The sequence below is a fragment of the Urocitellus parryii genome, chromosome 5 (genome assembly GCF_045843805.1).
Source record: "Urocitellus parryii isolate mUroPar1 chromosome 5, mUroPar1.hap1, whole genome shotgun sequence".
Lineage (NCBI taxonomy): Eukaryota > Metazoa > Chordata > Mammalia > Rodentia > Sciuridae > Urocitellus > Urocitellus parryii.
The window spans coordinates 204,801,282-204,817,712 of NC_135535.1; the positions used below are offsets into that span (position 1 = coordinate 204,801,282).

The following is a 16,431-nucleotide window of genomic DNA, read 5'->3' on the forward strand; positions in this document are numbered from 1 at the left end:
CACATGGACTCTTTTCCATTGAGCTACACCCCTAGCTCTTTTTACATTTTTATTTGGAGAACAGAACCTTACTAAGTTGCCCAGGCTGGCCTTGACCTTGCAGTTTTCTTGCCTCAGCCTACTCATTTGCTGGATTACAGATGTGCGTCATGTGCCCAGCTAATTCTTAGTTTTGAAATTCACGACTGGTCAAACAAAGGGGATATTGTACAGTCCAAAGGAAATTAGGTTGACCTTTAAGTTAGTTTTGGGAGATGGTTTTACTATGAACTTTTGTGATTAAAAGGTGATTTATATCAAAAGTACTATGTCAAAACAAAATGAAATTCCTGTGGTGATTTTACCTATTTAAGACATCTTTGGGAAGATTTTCTAATTTGAGAAAACTGTGGACATATAAATGATTTTGTAGAAATGAGAGAAATTGTGCAGAAATAGGAGGCTTCTATTCTTGAGTTCTCCTTAGCTTTAGAAGTTATTGATCTGCTTCACAAAGATATTTTTATCAAAGCCTTATCTGAAGATACACATAGTAGGGGGCTGGGGATGTGGCTCAAGCGGTAGCGCGATCGCCTGGCATGTGTGCAGCCCGGGTTCGATCCTCAGCACCACATATAAAACAAAGATGTTGTGTCCGCCAATAACTAAAAAATAAATATTAAAAAATTCTCTCTCTCTCTCTCTCTCTCTCTCCCCCTCCCTCCCTCCCTCTCTCACTCTCTTAAAAAAAAAAAAAGATATACATAGTAAGTATCTTGAAAAACATATTAATGAGATGAATTAGTGTCCACATTTGTATTTTGTTCTTGCCTACTATTGATCTTATAGGTTCATTTCCCCAGTGTACCCCTATGGTTTTTTTGGTGATTGACATGACTGATTCAAATAGCTGGGCAGGTAGGATAATATGTGGTTTCCCAATTATGTTCACAACCTCATCTCCAGAAACTATTGGTTTGCTACTTTACATGGCAAAAGATAGTTTTGCATACATGATTAAATAAAGGATCTTGAGATGAGAGATTATCTTGGATTATCCAGGTGGCAATGTAATCACAAAGCTTTTTCCTTACAAGTCAAAGAGGGAGAGAGGAGAGTGTGTGTCACCAGAGATGTGAGAGTGGAGAAGTGGAAATACAGGGCTATGAGCTTAGAATGAGGGTAGCTGCCTTTAGAACATCCTTGGCTTTTCTTCTACAGCTTCCTGAAGGAGGAATACACTTGCCAACACCTTGATTTTAGTTTGATGAGACCCAGGTTGAACTTCTGATTTTTCTCAGTAAGAGAAAAAGTCTGTATTGTTTGAAGTTAGTAAATTTGAAGTGATTTGTTAGGGAAGCTATATGAAATAAATACAAATAGCTGTTTATCTTAATTCGACAATTTCAGAAAGCATTTACTTCGCTTTCACCAGTTGTTAGTGGGATTGAGTTAATTGTTTTGTAATATAAAGAAACAAGTTGTGGTAGAAAGACTGACTTGCTCCATGTGAAGTAACCATGTCCTCACTCTTTTCTAGACAAAGGCAGTAGAGGTGCTTTTATCTGCTAGCTGTGGTTGAAAGGAACACTGTTACTAGAACTTTTGAATAATGTTTTATGCCTGTGAATATTACTGTTTTTAGTCTTGACTTTAAGTCATCAAAATAAATATGCCTACATGAAGCTGATTGATGTGGCCCAAGTTGATCTGTACTTGTCAATAATTTACAACATTGCAGGATGAGGCCCCATTATTTGAACTTGATTTTTTTTTTTTTTTTTTATGTGGCATTTCTATTCTTTTTGCTTTGTTTGTGTTGGCTTGTTTCCAGCTTGGTATACTAGAGCCATTTGGGCAATCTATTTTTCATCTTTAAGAATTTTTCCTGTTCTGTGAAATTGCATTGCAGTCATATTACTACCATATCGGTGGCTCAGTAGCAGATCTTTGTTGTGGTAAATAATTTTTAGAGCTCATTTTCTGGAAGCTAGAGAAATTGTTCACTATTTTGTTAGATTTAAGTTATGGTTATTTTTTGAATGCTGGATTATGAACTTTGGTTTTTATATTGATGCCAAATTGAGTTTTCTGTTGAAAGATACTCTTCTGATGTAGTGTTCTTTTTCTTTTCTTTTTTTAAATATATTTTTTAGTTGTCGATGGATCCTTAATTTATTTATATATGGTGCTGAGAATCGAACCTAGCTCCTCACACATGCTAGGCCAGCACTATACCACTGAGCCATAACCCAGTGTTGTTTTTCCTAATACATTACATTACATATAAACGAAAGAAGAGCCAGGTAAAAGGTAGCTCTTGGATCTTACTAATAGTCTCCTACATTTAAAACTATCCAAATACACTATGCGTGGTGGTGCATACCATATTGTCATCCCTGCAATTCAGGAGGCTGAGGTAGAAGGATCACAAGTTTGAGGCCTCCCTCGGTAACTTAGGGAGACCCTGCCTCAAAATCAATGAATAAATAAAAAGGACTGGAGATGTGGTTCAGTGTTAAAGTGCCCTTAGGTTCAATCCCCAGTACACAAAACAGCAAAAACTATCCAGTTGCTCCCTTTAAACAACAACAAAACCCCAAAACCAAAATAAAACAAATGTGATTTGATGGAAAATACTGTATTAAATACTTCTAGTAGAATCTAAAATATATGCAGACTCTTCTAACAAATCTTTGGCAATGTATCCATAATAGGAAACTCAACTCCTAGAAATGCTGGCAGTGCTTTGTATGTCCTTGGTTAACTCTGATACTCTAATAGGAGAAGTGTGTGTGTGTGTGTGTGTGTGTGTGTGTATAGTTATAAAAATTGCAGTATCTTTTCACTGTACACATAATTGCTTGTAGATTTGTGCTCTGTTTAAGGTAATTCATATTAATAGGTAGTAGAATTACTTTTAGCACCATGGAAGGAATATTACCTTTAGGTTATTTTTGTCTTGTTTGATATTTGGAACTTGGGATATAAAATAATAGTTTGTCATGATTTTAAAATGAATTGAGAAAATTTCCAGCAATATAAAAGATTCTAACCTGTAGGGAAACATACACATAATTAACTGATGCTGGGCAGTTTATTCTGGGATTTGAAAATATTTCCTGGTATGTGGAATAAAAACTTCTGGGAATTTAGTGTGTCTATTAAGGCAAATGGATGGCGATGGCAGGCATAGAACCCTAGCAGTTGATCTTCTGGTTGTCCCTGGTATGCTAAAACACAGTTTCTAAAATACAGTTGATTACACAGCCTTGCCAAATGGTAGTGTGTGCCTCCTATGCTGAGAAAGAGAGTGTATCTTGTGGTTCTTGATTATATGATACTGACATTTGAGTCTACATCATTGACTTAATAAATGATAATACTGAATTAGGAAATTTGGAAAGTCTTATTAAGTTATGTCTATTATAGTAGGGGGAAATACCAAGAATAGATACTTGAGTTTAATTTAAAGAAATGTAATAGTTTCTCCTTTTTTTTCTCCTCACCTCCAATCCTGCTGGAGATAATCACCTTTCACCATCAGCTGTTTATTCTATAATAGAGAAATTTCATAACACACTGAATACTACATACATTTGACATAGATTTTCCAGATACTACTTTGTTACATTTGATGTCTACATTTGATGTCTGTGTTTCCCTCTCACTGGTGCGTTTTTCCTGAAACACTTGAGAATTAGCTGCAGACGACATAACACATTGCCCTAGAATACTTTTGCATGTGTTTTGCAATAACATGGACATTTTTTCTACATAACCACATATAATCACTCAGGAAATTTAATAATTTAAGTCCATATTTAGTTTCACAAATAGTTTCAGTAATACTGTTGCCTCCATCCTATTCAGTCAAAGCCAATACACAGTACATTGTGTTTAGTTTTATTTGTTGAGTCTCTAATCTAAATCAGTGCCTTTTTAAAAAAAATTTACTCTTTTATAACAATTGGATTTTTGAAGAGTCTAGTTTTGCAGAATGATTTTCAATTTGAATTTGGAGGTTTCGTTGAGTCCTCAATAGTATTTTCTCCTGCCCTTCTCTCTATATATTTGTATAATTTTTTTTTGTTGTTTATTTTTTGTTATGGGTGAATGAGCCCTAGGCCTGCACATACCAGGCATGGCTCTGTCTCTGTGCCACATGCCTAGACCTTTTTAAAAATAGTTTTTAAAAATTTGAAATGGGGTTTAAGTTGCTGAGACTGGTCTTGAGCTTATGGTCCTCCCACCTTTGCCTCTGGAATAGCTGGGATTACATGTGTATGCCAACATTTTTTTTTTTTCTTAAAGGAGTGAGAAGAATACTACATGGGTAAAATAGTTTTGAGTGCAATGTCTCTAATATCTTTGAATAATACCCTTGTATCATTGAGTTTTTTCAGTTAGTTGTGGTAAAATATGCATGACACATTTTATCATTTCACTCATTTCAATTTAATTTATGGTGCTGGGCATTGAATTTATAGCCTTAAATATATCTTACCACTAACTATTCCCTATTCCCCACCCTTATTTTTAAGTGTATAACAGTGACATTTTACATTTATGTAGTCTTGCAACCATCATCACCATCCATTTCCAAAACTGTTTTCATCTTGCAAAACATTAAACAGTAATTCCTCATTTCCCCACCCCAATCCCTGACAACTGCTATTCTTTTTGTCTATGAATTTGAGTAGTTAAGTATGCCAAATGAATTAAATTATACAATATTTGCCCTTTCATAACTAGCTAGCATACTTCACTTAGCATAGTATCTTTAAGGTTTGTCTATATTTTGGCATGTGTTCAAATTCCCTTCCTTTTTAAGACTGAATAATATTCCAGTATATGTATATCATGTTTTATCTGTTCATCAGTCAACAGACATGGATATAACATTTTTTGTTTTATCAAAGTTAGAAATTCTGCTGGCTTCCTCTAACAATGTATGAATTTAGTGTTTTTTTTTCTTAATAGAGCAGACTGTGCATATTATAGAATATTTCGATGTAAGAAAAGCTATGAACAAACAAGAATTTATAATCTCACTGCCTGGAGGAAATTTTTGTGTATTTTCGGTCTTTTTATTTACTTACTTTTAATGGTTGAAATTTATATTGTATAATCTGTCATTCATTGAACCTTATATTTTCAGATAAAATGTTTTCATCTTTTAAAAAATGAATGTGAAATATAAAGAGGAGTTTTCGGAACTGAAGTTAACCTATTACTTATTAGCCAGCAGTCTGAGACTCCCTGTGGAGTTCTCTCTGAGGACTATTTGTTACTAAGGGCAACAAGTTATCCCATTTTATTAGTCATTTGTATTTATCTGTGAGTTGTTGATTCATGTCTTTTATTTTCTTTGTGATTTTTTACTAGTTATATGGTAGCTATATAATTATAAATAATATGCATATTAAAATACTACCAGTCATGTTTATTGCAAATATTCTTTTCCCTTTTTGGTGGGACAGTTTATTGTAATTAACTTTTGTCTTTTTTCTTTTTGGATTGGATATTGAATACAGAGGTACTTTACTCCTGAGCTACATCCCCATCCCTTTTTATTTTATTTATTTATTTATTTATTTTTTTAATATTTATTGTTTAGTTTTCGGCGGACACAACATCTTTGTTTGTATGTGGGGCTGAGGATCGAACCTGGGTCGCACGCATGCCAGGCAAGCGCGCAACCGCTTGAGCCACATCCCCCCCTTTTTATTTTTAAGATAAGGTCTGGCTGATTTGCTGAGAGTGTCACTAAGTTGTTGAGGCTAGTCTTGGCTTTTTGATCCTCCTGCCTCAGCTCTTGAGTTGCTGGGATGATAGACATGCACCATCACTCCCAGCTTATTTTAACTAATATTTTATTTTTGTTGTGTGCATTTTTTGGATTGAATTAATATTAAAATAATTGTTCTAAATATTTTTCACTAATATGATATATTAAATGCAAATGTCCCTCATTGATTTGGGTGCTTAAAATTGTTTTTATATCAAAGTTATTTTGAGGCTTTTATGTACATAATTTGCACACATATATTACATATATACACATATTTTTTTCTTAATTTTTTAGTTGTAGCTGAACTCGCAATATATTTATTTTTATGTGGAGCTGAGGATGGAACCCAGTGACTCACTTGTGAGGCAAGCACTCTATTGCTTAGCTACAACCTCAGCTCCTAAATAGTTTTATTTAAAAATCTGACAAAGTCATTTACTATATTTTTTAAATTATTATTTTAAAAATTATTTTGGAAGTAGCTACTCCCCCTCCAGTTATTTCTCTTTTTTTTTCTTTTTTTAAATTGGTTGTTCAAAACATTACAAAGCTCTTGACATATCATATTTCATACATTAGATTCAAGTGAGTTATGAACTCCCATTTTTACCCCAAATACAGATTGCAGAATCACATCGGTTACACATCCACATTTTTACATAATGCCCTATTAGTAACTGTTGTATTCTGTTACCTTTCCTATCCTCTACTATCCTCCCTCCCCTCCCCTCCCATCTTCTCTCTCTACCCCACCCCCCAGTTATTTCTAAAAATTGTCTGTTTTACTTTTTCATTGTTTGTTGGTTCATTGATTCATTAATGCATTCATTTATTCATTGAGTGTGTTCCCAAGCGTGGTGAAAGTCGTTGTGAGACTCAGAAACTGAGTTTATGGTCTGGCAGGAGACTATATTAATTCAGCAAACCATTGTGCTGCAGAAGTGTGAAGTGCTAGTGGAACATGTAATGTGATCTCAGTAAGAGTTTTGGAGAAGGCTTTTAGTGACATCTTGGCTGAAATCTTGGAAGAGGGAATGGTATTTCAAAGGAAATTGCATTAGTGTTAAGACCCCAGAATCAAGAAAGCATGTCATGACTGATAACCTGGGGGGAAAAAAAGCCATCAGAATGAGTGCTATGAGACATAAACCTGCAGAGAATGCTGAACTACAAGGTCTATTTACTTAGGTAAGGACATTTGGCTCTCGGTATAATGACAAAGGTAAATCTTTAAAAAGGGAGGTTCCATAATCAGATCTGTGGTTTAGGAAAACTACTCTGACCATAGTGGAGGAAATTGATGAGGAGGGTCCAGCACTTGAGGCAGGCAGACTGCTCAGGCAATTATAGCAGTTCAGGTGAGAGAACATAGTCTCGGGCTAGGCTAGAAGCAATGGAGTTGGGAAATGGGGATGTATTAAGAGGTACAGTTGGCAAAACTTGAAAGAACTTGGAGGGGAAAAGGAATTAAGAAAGATAACCAGGTTTTTGGCTTGGACGTCTGGGTTGGATAGTGGTGTCATTTTTCACGAGCACAGGAAGAGGGCAAGGTTGTTTTATTTATTTATTTTTTATTAGTTGCTCAAGACAATACAATGATCTTGACATATCATACATTTGATTCAAATAGGGTATGAATTATCATTTTTCCACGTATACAGATTGCAAGATCACATTGGTTATACATCCATGTGTATACATACAGCAATCCTAGTGTCAGTTGTATTCTGCTGCCCTCCCTATCCCCCCTCCCCTCCCATCACTATTCTCTACCCATTCTACTGTAACACTTATCTTTCTCTCTCTCTCTTTTTCTTCCTTTCCCCCTCACACCATCGTATATGTATTTTGTGAACCCATGAGGGTCTCCTTCCGTCTTCCGTGCAATTCCCCCTCCCTCCCTTTCCCTCCCTCCTCTTTTCCTTGTTTCGTGGTAATCATCTTCTTATGCTCTTCCTTCCTACTCTGTTTTGAGTCACCTCCCTTATATCATTTGTTTTTTAGGGATTGCCTAACTTCGCTTAGCATAATCTGCTCTAGTGCCATCCATTTCCCTGCAGATGCCATGATTTTGTTATTTTTTTAATGCTGAGTAATATTCCATTGTGTACAAATGCCACATTTTTTTAATCCATTCATCTGTTGAAGGGCATCTGGATTGGTTCCACAGTGTAGCTATTGTGAATTGTGCTGCTATGAACATTGATGTAGCTGTGTCCCTGTAGTATGCTCTTTTTAGGTCTTTTGGATATAGTCGGAGAAGGGGAATAGCTGGGTCAAATGGTGGTTCCATTCCCTGCTTTTCCTCGGAATCTCCATACTGCCCTCCAAATTGGCTGTACCAGTTTGCAGTTCCACCAGCAATGTACAAGTATACCTTTCCCCCACATCCTCGCCATTATTTGACTTCATAATGGCTGCCTTTCTTACTGGAGTGAGATGGTATCTTAGAGTGGTTTTAATTAGCATTTCTCTGATAGCTAGAAATGGTGAGCATTTTTTTGTGTACTTGTTGGGCTCCAAATTCCTTAATAGGACACCTATAGCACAAGAGTTAAAATCAAGAATCAACAAATGGGACATATTCAAACTAAAAAGTTTTCTTCTCAGCAAGAGAAATAAGAAGTGAGGTAAATAGGGAGCCTACATCCTGGGAACAAATTTTTACCTCTCACACTTAAGATAGAGCACTAATCTCCAGAGTATACAAAGAACTCAAAAAGTTAAACAACAACAACAAAAAGGCAAGGTTGTTTTAAACATGATGTGGTGAGGGGTGTCTAATGTGTTATGCTGTGAGGGCCTGAAACTGTTGGGCAGAACATACCACTCCATTTATGTGGATACATGTGTGTGAGCCATGAGTATTTATGAAACTTGTAGAACCTTCTCTTGCAGTGGCCAATTATAGGGACTTTCTTGTTTTGTGATTCTAGCTGGGGATCTTATCAAGATAATCTAATATTTCTTCTAATTTGGTAATTTTGTGTATATTTTTGACTAGGAGAATTTTAAGTGACTATAATATGAACAATATAAAGTTATGAAAAGTCATGGATTTTTTCCTTTTATTTTCAATAAATAACCCCCTGCCTATTGAAATGTTTACTTACCATAGTTTTCTTAATTGTAAAAGAGGGTGGCTACAGTCTTTCCAGTCCTAACTATTAATACTATAATCCTAATTCTAAAATTTGATTCCAAATTCAGCCAGGATGACTTGACAGTGTAGCAGTGAAATTTTTATTTTGAAGTCAGAAAAACTTTTGGATTTGATGGCTGTGTGAGTGTGACTCTGGCATATACTATTTATGTGAGTTTCAAAATATGCTTTTAGGGGCTGGGGGTTGTTGCTCAGTGGTAGAGCACTTGCCTAGCATGCATAATGCAGCAGCAGCAATCCCTCCCCACCCCCCACCCCCCCCAAAAAAGAAAGAAAAATATACAATTTTTAGAAAAATCTTAATTTCCTCAAGGGACCTTTATAATGTTCCATAATTCATTAGCATGTATACTTCTCTCTGATCACTTGTTCCAGAGATAACTTTTTCCTTTAAATTCTTCCATTATGCTTCCTGCAGTAAATTTTCCTGCTCTTCAGGATCTTCTTTCTTAGAAAGGTGTCTTTCATGACTTTGGGGATATATATTTCCACAGCAGTTAACAGTCAGATCAAAGATGTAAGGAGGTAAGAGCTCAGAAATATTATTGTTCTCTGACAGTTTGTCAGTTAATAATAGGACATTTAAAAGGCCTTAGAGACTATTTGACTCCTTATTTCATCGAGTCTTCTTGTTTTTCTAAAGAGAATTTTAATAATGGGGAAGTGAAATTGTTGAATAGGAGTTACTCTTATTATAGATTAGATTATATTTAATAATTTTTTTCCGATTTCTGATTATCACCCCTCTTTTTTTTTTTTGACAGTGTCACTATTTTATAGCATTATTCTGGCATCAGAAATGGTAAATCGTGTTACTATTAATTATTGTCAGCAGTGAAATAGGAGGGGTTTGTTTTGCTCAAAACTGTTTCTGGAATTTTCCCTCTGTTTGAAGGCAGACTTAAAAATATTGAGGTTATTTAAATTAAAAAGCAGCTTATGTTTGAGTATTGAAAGTTTGCTGTGAATATCTACATCAGGTTTATGATTAAAGTATAAATGATTGAAAAGAAAAGTGTTACTAAGTGGTCTTTTTTCTTATTAATATACAAAAACAATTAAATGAATTCAACTCTGGGTAGAGGAAAATGACCTAGACATTATAGCCAGCCTCATCTGCATCTTTCTACTGACCATGATATAGGACATTCTGAACATTACCACTTAAAACTAACTTTTCTTTTTAAGGGTTCCTGAAATTGTGCCTGCTGACTCCAGGTCCACCCTGACCCCACAGCATAAACCATGCTGTGATGTCACAGCTACCATAGAACTCCAGGGTAGTGTTGAGCTGGCCCATGTGGGCTCAGGTAAGTCCTGGCTTTTTTTTTTACCATTTGGCATTCTTTTCAAAGTGAGTTACCATTATGATTTTATGTCATAAAGGAAAATAAGGCAAAACTTTGAAAACCGTGCCATACATGGGGGAAAAATAAGTCTATTTTCTAAATATCTATGAGCCAGCTTCATATGCTAACCAACGGAGTTCCATAGTAGCTGTGAAGTCCTCGGTGACTTATTCTCTTGTGGCTTCAAAATACTATAAGCTCATGGCCCAGCTCATAGGACAACATGAGCTGCTACGGCAGGTGCCGCCATTTTTTTTTTTTTTTTAACTTTGTAGCTAGTAATGTATAACACAGTATTTTTCACTTACTCTTTAGATCTTCGGTTTTTAAAACTGTATTAATACTTTTCTTTGTAATTATGTGACTCTATTTAGCTAATTATGCATTTATTCAATCCTTTTGAATGAATGATGGTACTGTAGGTTAGTTTTATACTGGTAATCTTCTCAGAGCATCCTTAGTTGTTTTTTTTTTTTTTTTGGTTGTTGTTTGCCTTCATTGCATGGAGGAGGAAGGGACAAAATGTTTGCTAAATTTAAAAAGTATTAAGAGAAAGTTTCTTGAGTTATTCTTTAAGGCATTGTGAGTTGGAAGTAACTTAGAAGAAAGCCATGTACAAGTCATCTCTTTATTTTCTCTTGGAACATTTCAGTACACCTCCCCCCCCTTTTGTTCTATAAAGTGAGATTTTAGCACTTAACCTTTATATGCTATCTTTTCCTGCCTACCATTTCTTCTGCTTTTCTCTACTTTCTTTTTATCCATTATATTAAAAGTAGCTCAAAGTGTATTGTTATGTGAAGAACTCCGATATCTTGTAAGATTTTTTTGAATATACTATGATGTCCTCCCTCCCAGTTTAAATTCTTTGAATATGGTTCGAATTCTTTTAAACATCATGTTTGTAGTGAAGCGTCATGAAGAAATTGCCTAAGCTTTTCAGTAGTTCTCTTTGAACAGTATATAATAAAGACATAACAAAAATTGGGCAGTTAGTGATATTCTCATGAAATTTGTAAAAAGTTTACTGATCTTTGTAGCTGAAAATTCACCTGTCACTGAAACCATAAGTTCTTATTATGGGTAAAGAAAAAGAATGAAATCATATATTCCTCAAACATTAGACAATAAGATATTTTTTTAAAGTTATCTTTTGTCTATACTTCCATGTGTTTGTGCTAGAAAGTTTGGAAAATTTTGTGCTGTGAAGAGTGGAGAAGAGTCTATTCTGTTTTATCCTCATTTTCTATCCTCTTTTATTTATTCTATGCTAAGGAATGGGCACGTTAGCTTTTCTGCAGTTTAATGTAGAGTTTGGGATGAGAAGGAGTAATTGAGTATTTTTGTTATTTTGGATTAGCCAGATAGAAATTTTATGTGTGTGTGTGTGTGCGCGCGCGTGTGTCCCGCGAGTGTGTCTGTCTCTCTCAGCGTTACTGAGATATTGTTTATATACCATGCATTTCATCACCATTTTGCAGGTTTTTGTTTTTTTGAAGTATTTACTTTGAAGGCAGAATGGGTGATACTGTAAATCATAGGATTGTAAACTTCAGTGTGCTGTTTAGATTAGTCTTCATCTTCCTGCCACCCCTAATTTGAGAAATCCCTCAGAAAAGGGCTGGGGATATAGCTAAGTTGGTAGAGTGCTTGCTTCACATGTTCAGTCCCTAGCAACACACACATACACATACACACACACACACACACACACACACACACACACACACACACACACATACAACCCCCCAAAAAAGAAATCCCTCAGAAACATTAGAAAAGAAATAAATTCTTAAGAATTTCTAAGGTGAAATTCTTTTAGACTTCTCCTTTATGGTGAGTTAGCCAGGAATAGTAAAGACAGTGATTGAGAAGATCTCCTTCTTCCACCCAAAGAAGGAAGTCATTTTGGTATTTAGCTTTAGATTTCCTCATGTTTGTCTTTTAGAAATAAATATATTTGAATATAGAATATCACACATACGTAGCATACACATAAATACATATGTATATACAGATCTTCCTCTGTCAGGTGAATTGATCAAACTTGGATTGCTTTTGGGAGAGCATGGAATAATCATATGTAACAAATAAATTTTATAAATAGATATATTTTTAGGTTTAAGCTGAAGACCATAAAACATGCAATGATCCTGCTACATCCCGAAATAGTTATGGCTTTTTTTTTTTTTTTTTTTTTTTTTTTTTTGAGATGGAGAGTCTATATTGTGTAAGTGCTCTCCAGGGTGCTGGGACTATAGATGGTGTGCTACCACGCCTGCTTTATCTTGAAAAATGTATGTCTGGGGATAGGGGTCAGGGGGACCTTTTTGAGGCAAAAGCATATTGACTTGCTAAAAGGGTCCATGATCCTAGAGTTTGCAGACTTTTGAAGCTGGCCATTTATGACTCAAAAGTGTTATTAGAAAGGACTTTTTTGAATATAGGAGGTATGTTTTTATTGTCTTTGTGTTTCTCATATTGCCTTGAACAGTGCTCTTTCAGTAGATAAGGAAATTAAATTAAGTGGGGGTTTGGTGCAACCTGTAAGGAATATCTATTTACCTTAATTCCTAATGAAAAAATACTTTTTAAAAAGCATACTGTTTTCAGCTAGTATTATCATTCTACTCACCAAATTTAACAAATTTATTTTTCCTGCTGTAAGTTAGGAAACAAAATTGTTTGGTTTTATAATCTCGGGTTTGGGGTCCTCCCCTCTTATTTTTAGTAAATTGCAAGCTAATGTAGACGTTTCTTTTTAAAGGGTTGATTTTTATTGTCAATATAGTTATTACTTTTACCTAACATTTTTGTGTTAAGATTAATAAAATGATTCATTGGGAATTTTGAAGTTCTCTGTGGATTTGGAAAAAGTCATACTTGTTTCATTCTCTTGTCCCTAACTTGTTTGTAATGTTTTAACATACCTTATCAAAAATCATCTGGTTTAATTTTTACTTTAATAACAATTATCAATTTGAAATAGGTGTATAGATGTCTTGGCTCATATATATGTAATTGGGATGTTTTCCCACTCTCACTCATTCAGGCTGCTTTTAGAAAAATATGGAATGCTTCACAATTTTGCATGTCATCCTTGCACAGGGGCCATGCTAATCTTCTTTGTGTCATTCCAATTTTAGTATATGTACTGCTGAAACAAGCATTCTGAGATTTTGAAATTAAAATTTTTGCTAACTTCCACATAACAATGAAAATGGTTCCAGTCACTAAGTTGTTTCACAATTAAGAGCAGTATGGAAAACTCAGTTCTCCCTCCCCCTTTGAATTTTGCTTTAAGAATGTAGTATAAGGGGGCAGCAGCAGCCCAACATCTACTGGAAGCACCTCATTGCCTCCTTGGTTTCTACAGTTAGGATGAATGCAGGCCCAGAACAGGGGCTCAGTATGGTCTGTGAAGTCAGGTGTCTCACATTAGGTTACTGATTTTTCATCCATTTACTGTATCCTAACATTTCCTTTAAACTTTACCAGAGCATGGAGCCAGCACTGATGATGGTAAGGTAAGTGCTAACTAGGTAGTTCTGGCAAGAAATTTTTAAAGGGAGGGAAATGCTAATTTTTCTTATATTCTTCAGGACAATAAGTGATACCCCAGGATCCAGGAAGCACAGAGAAATGTTTAGAGTTTGGAGTGAATGCTACAGGTTTTTGCTTTTTGATGAAAAATAGGATTAAATGCTTTTCTATCTTGATGCTTGTTTTAGGAGTCGTAGAAGGTGATTTAGCTGCCATAGAAGCATACAAATCATCAGGAGGAGATATCGCACGCCAGCTTACTGCAGATGAAGTACGCTTACTGAATCGCCCTTCTGCCTTTGATGTTGGCTACACCCTGGTACACTTAGCCATACGTTTCCAGAGGCAGGATATGCTAGCAATATTGCTTACAGAGGTATGTGTGGCATTTTGATTAAATGTTCTTTTTAAAAATATACATACATACATACATAATGTTCTTTTTAAAAATATACATACATACATACATAATGTTCTTTTTAAAAATATACATACATACATATATGCATTTATTTATTTATATGTGGTGCTGTGGCTTGAACATAGTGCCTCCCAAGTGCTAGGCAAGTACTCTGTCACTCTTCACATGTGCTAGGAAAGCTCTCTACTGCTGAGCTACAACCCCATCCCTAAATGTTCTTTTATATTAATTGTGGTGTTAATTTTTATTTTTGATATAATGTTTCTCCAAACATTTCTTATGTTTTAGCTATTTTTCTCCCTCTTTAAAAAAAATCACATTAAACTCTTAACTGTTGATTTCAACAGTATAAATTTCAAGGGTATATTCTTTTTTCTCCTTCCCTTGAAATGAAGTGTGGTTATGATGCTTGGGTTGGCCTTGATCTTGTGGGTTCAAGTAATCCTCTGTCAGCCTCCCAGGTACCTTGGTCTGCAGGTGCACAACACATTTCACCCAGCAGTGTGTGCTTTTAAAGCATGATGTTTTGCAAGAATATTTGAATCATGGTATTTGATGGGATGTGTCTGTTACAAGTTCAAGTTATTGGGCCAGGAACATAGTTTTCAAAATATCAAACCAAATTTGTGATTAATAAGAATGCATTTTATTTTAGGCAAGGAGTTAGTGAAAATGAATAATTTAAATGTAATTAAAACAAAATTTCCATTTAAGTTCTTGGACCCTCAGTGAAGAACTTTTAGCTTAAGGTCTCATAAAGTTGAAGAGGTGAAAAGATGAGAGGCAGCTTCATATCCTGCTTGAGGATGATGGTGAAGGGGAATGCTTGGACGCCATTCTTCTTGAAATGTCTGAGCATTTGGTGTTATGTCCAGGTTATTTTTGGAAAAGTCTTTCTGGTTTTTGAAAGAGTCTGAGGGATAGCCTCTTGGAAAAAGCTATTTTTGAATTTACTTTTGGTATTCATTTTAGCAGTGTTGAAATGAGAGTTGTAGTCTGAAAATGTTTGATGTTTGGTTTCTGTGTGTGTGTGTGTGTGTGTGTGTGTGTGTGTACACACACACACACACATGTATATTTAATTTTGGTACTCGTATTAAACCCTGGGGTGCTTAACCTCTGAGACATATTCCCAGCCCTTTGTAATATGTAAAGTCAGAGGCTTGCTGAGTTGCTTAGGGCCTCATTAAGTTGCTGAGGCTGGCATTGGACTTGCAGGCCTCCCGCCTCAGTCTCCTGAACCGCTGGGATTACTGGTGTGTGCCACCATGCCTGTCTGGTTTCCCATATTTTGAGTGTTTTTTGACTGTTGGATTCATGGAGTTAAGATGCGGGAATTTGTAGCCAGCATAGTCTAGTGTACTTGCATTTTCTTGGTTACTGGTAATCCTGGACAATACATTCTGATAGGACTGAATTTTCATGTAGGAGCTTTCAAAATAGTTATGAATAGTTATGCAGGTGTTGGAAACTTTGTTACTTACAAATGAAGTTAAACTCTCTACATGTAAACATAGATGACATCATCAGTAAAACTTCTTGGAGTGGTTTGCCACAAGATTTGCTGCTCTAGACTCTACTTGTAACTGGAAGGCTGCTGTTAGGTAGGTGATGTTACATGTTGCTGTCACTGAAAACTGAGCTGACTGGCTCACTCAAGGATGGCACCAGACTCTTCTATTCACTAACAGACACCTTTGATTTAAAAATTTTCGATATGTATGTTTTTTGAACTCTACATACCAAATACAACTGAAACCTAAGGTGAAATCTTTGCAACATTTGTTGCTATTTAGAATTTTTTTTTTTTTTTTTTTGCTACTGGGGATTGAACCCAGGTGGGCTTAACCACTGAGCCACATCCCCTGCTCTTTTTTATTTTTTTATTTTATTTTTTTTTTAAAGAGAGAGTGAGAAAGGAGAGAAAGAGAGAGAGAATTTTTTTTAATATTTATTTTTTAGTTCTCGGCGGACACAACATCTTTGGTGGTATGTGGTGCTGAGGATCGAACCCGGGCTGCACGAACGCCAGGCAAGCGCGCTACCGCTTGAGCCACATCCCCAGCCCCTTTTTTATTTAGAGATAGGGTCTTGCTAAGTTGTTTAGGGCCTCACCAAGTTGCTGAGGCTGGCTTTGGTCTTGGCCTCCAGAGCCACTGGGATTATAGTGGCTTCTGCCACT

The 16,431-nt window shown here is 35.6% G+C and overlaps 1 protein-coding gene and 1 non-coding gene across 6 annotated transcripts in view; one reads left to right on the plus strand and one right to left on the minus strand.

Moving 5' to 3' along the window:
* Positions 1–16,431, plus strand: part of Zranb1 (zinc finger RANBP2-type containing 1) — a 49,840-nt gene that overhangs the window by 22,010 nt on the left and 11,399 nt on the right. For all 5 annotated transcript variants that reach the window (XM_077799193.1, XM_026384282.2, XM_026384283.2 and 2 more), the window contains one exon: positions 14,017–14,204. In XM_077799193.1, coding sequence (XP_077655319.1) covers positions 14,017–14,204 — 188 coding nt within the window. The remainder of the gene's footprint in view (positions 1–14,016; positions 14,205–16,431) is intronic.
* On the minus strand, positions 13,349–13,455 carry LOC113179623 (U6 spliceosomal RNA). The gene has a single exon (XR_003300372.2). It is a non-coding gene; the product is annotated as a U6 spliceosomal RNA (small nuclear RNA).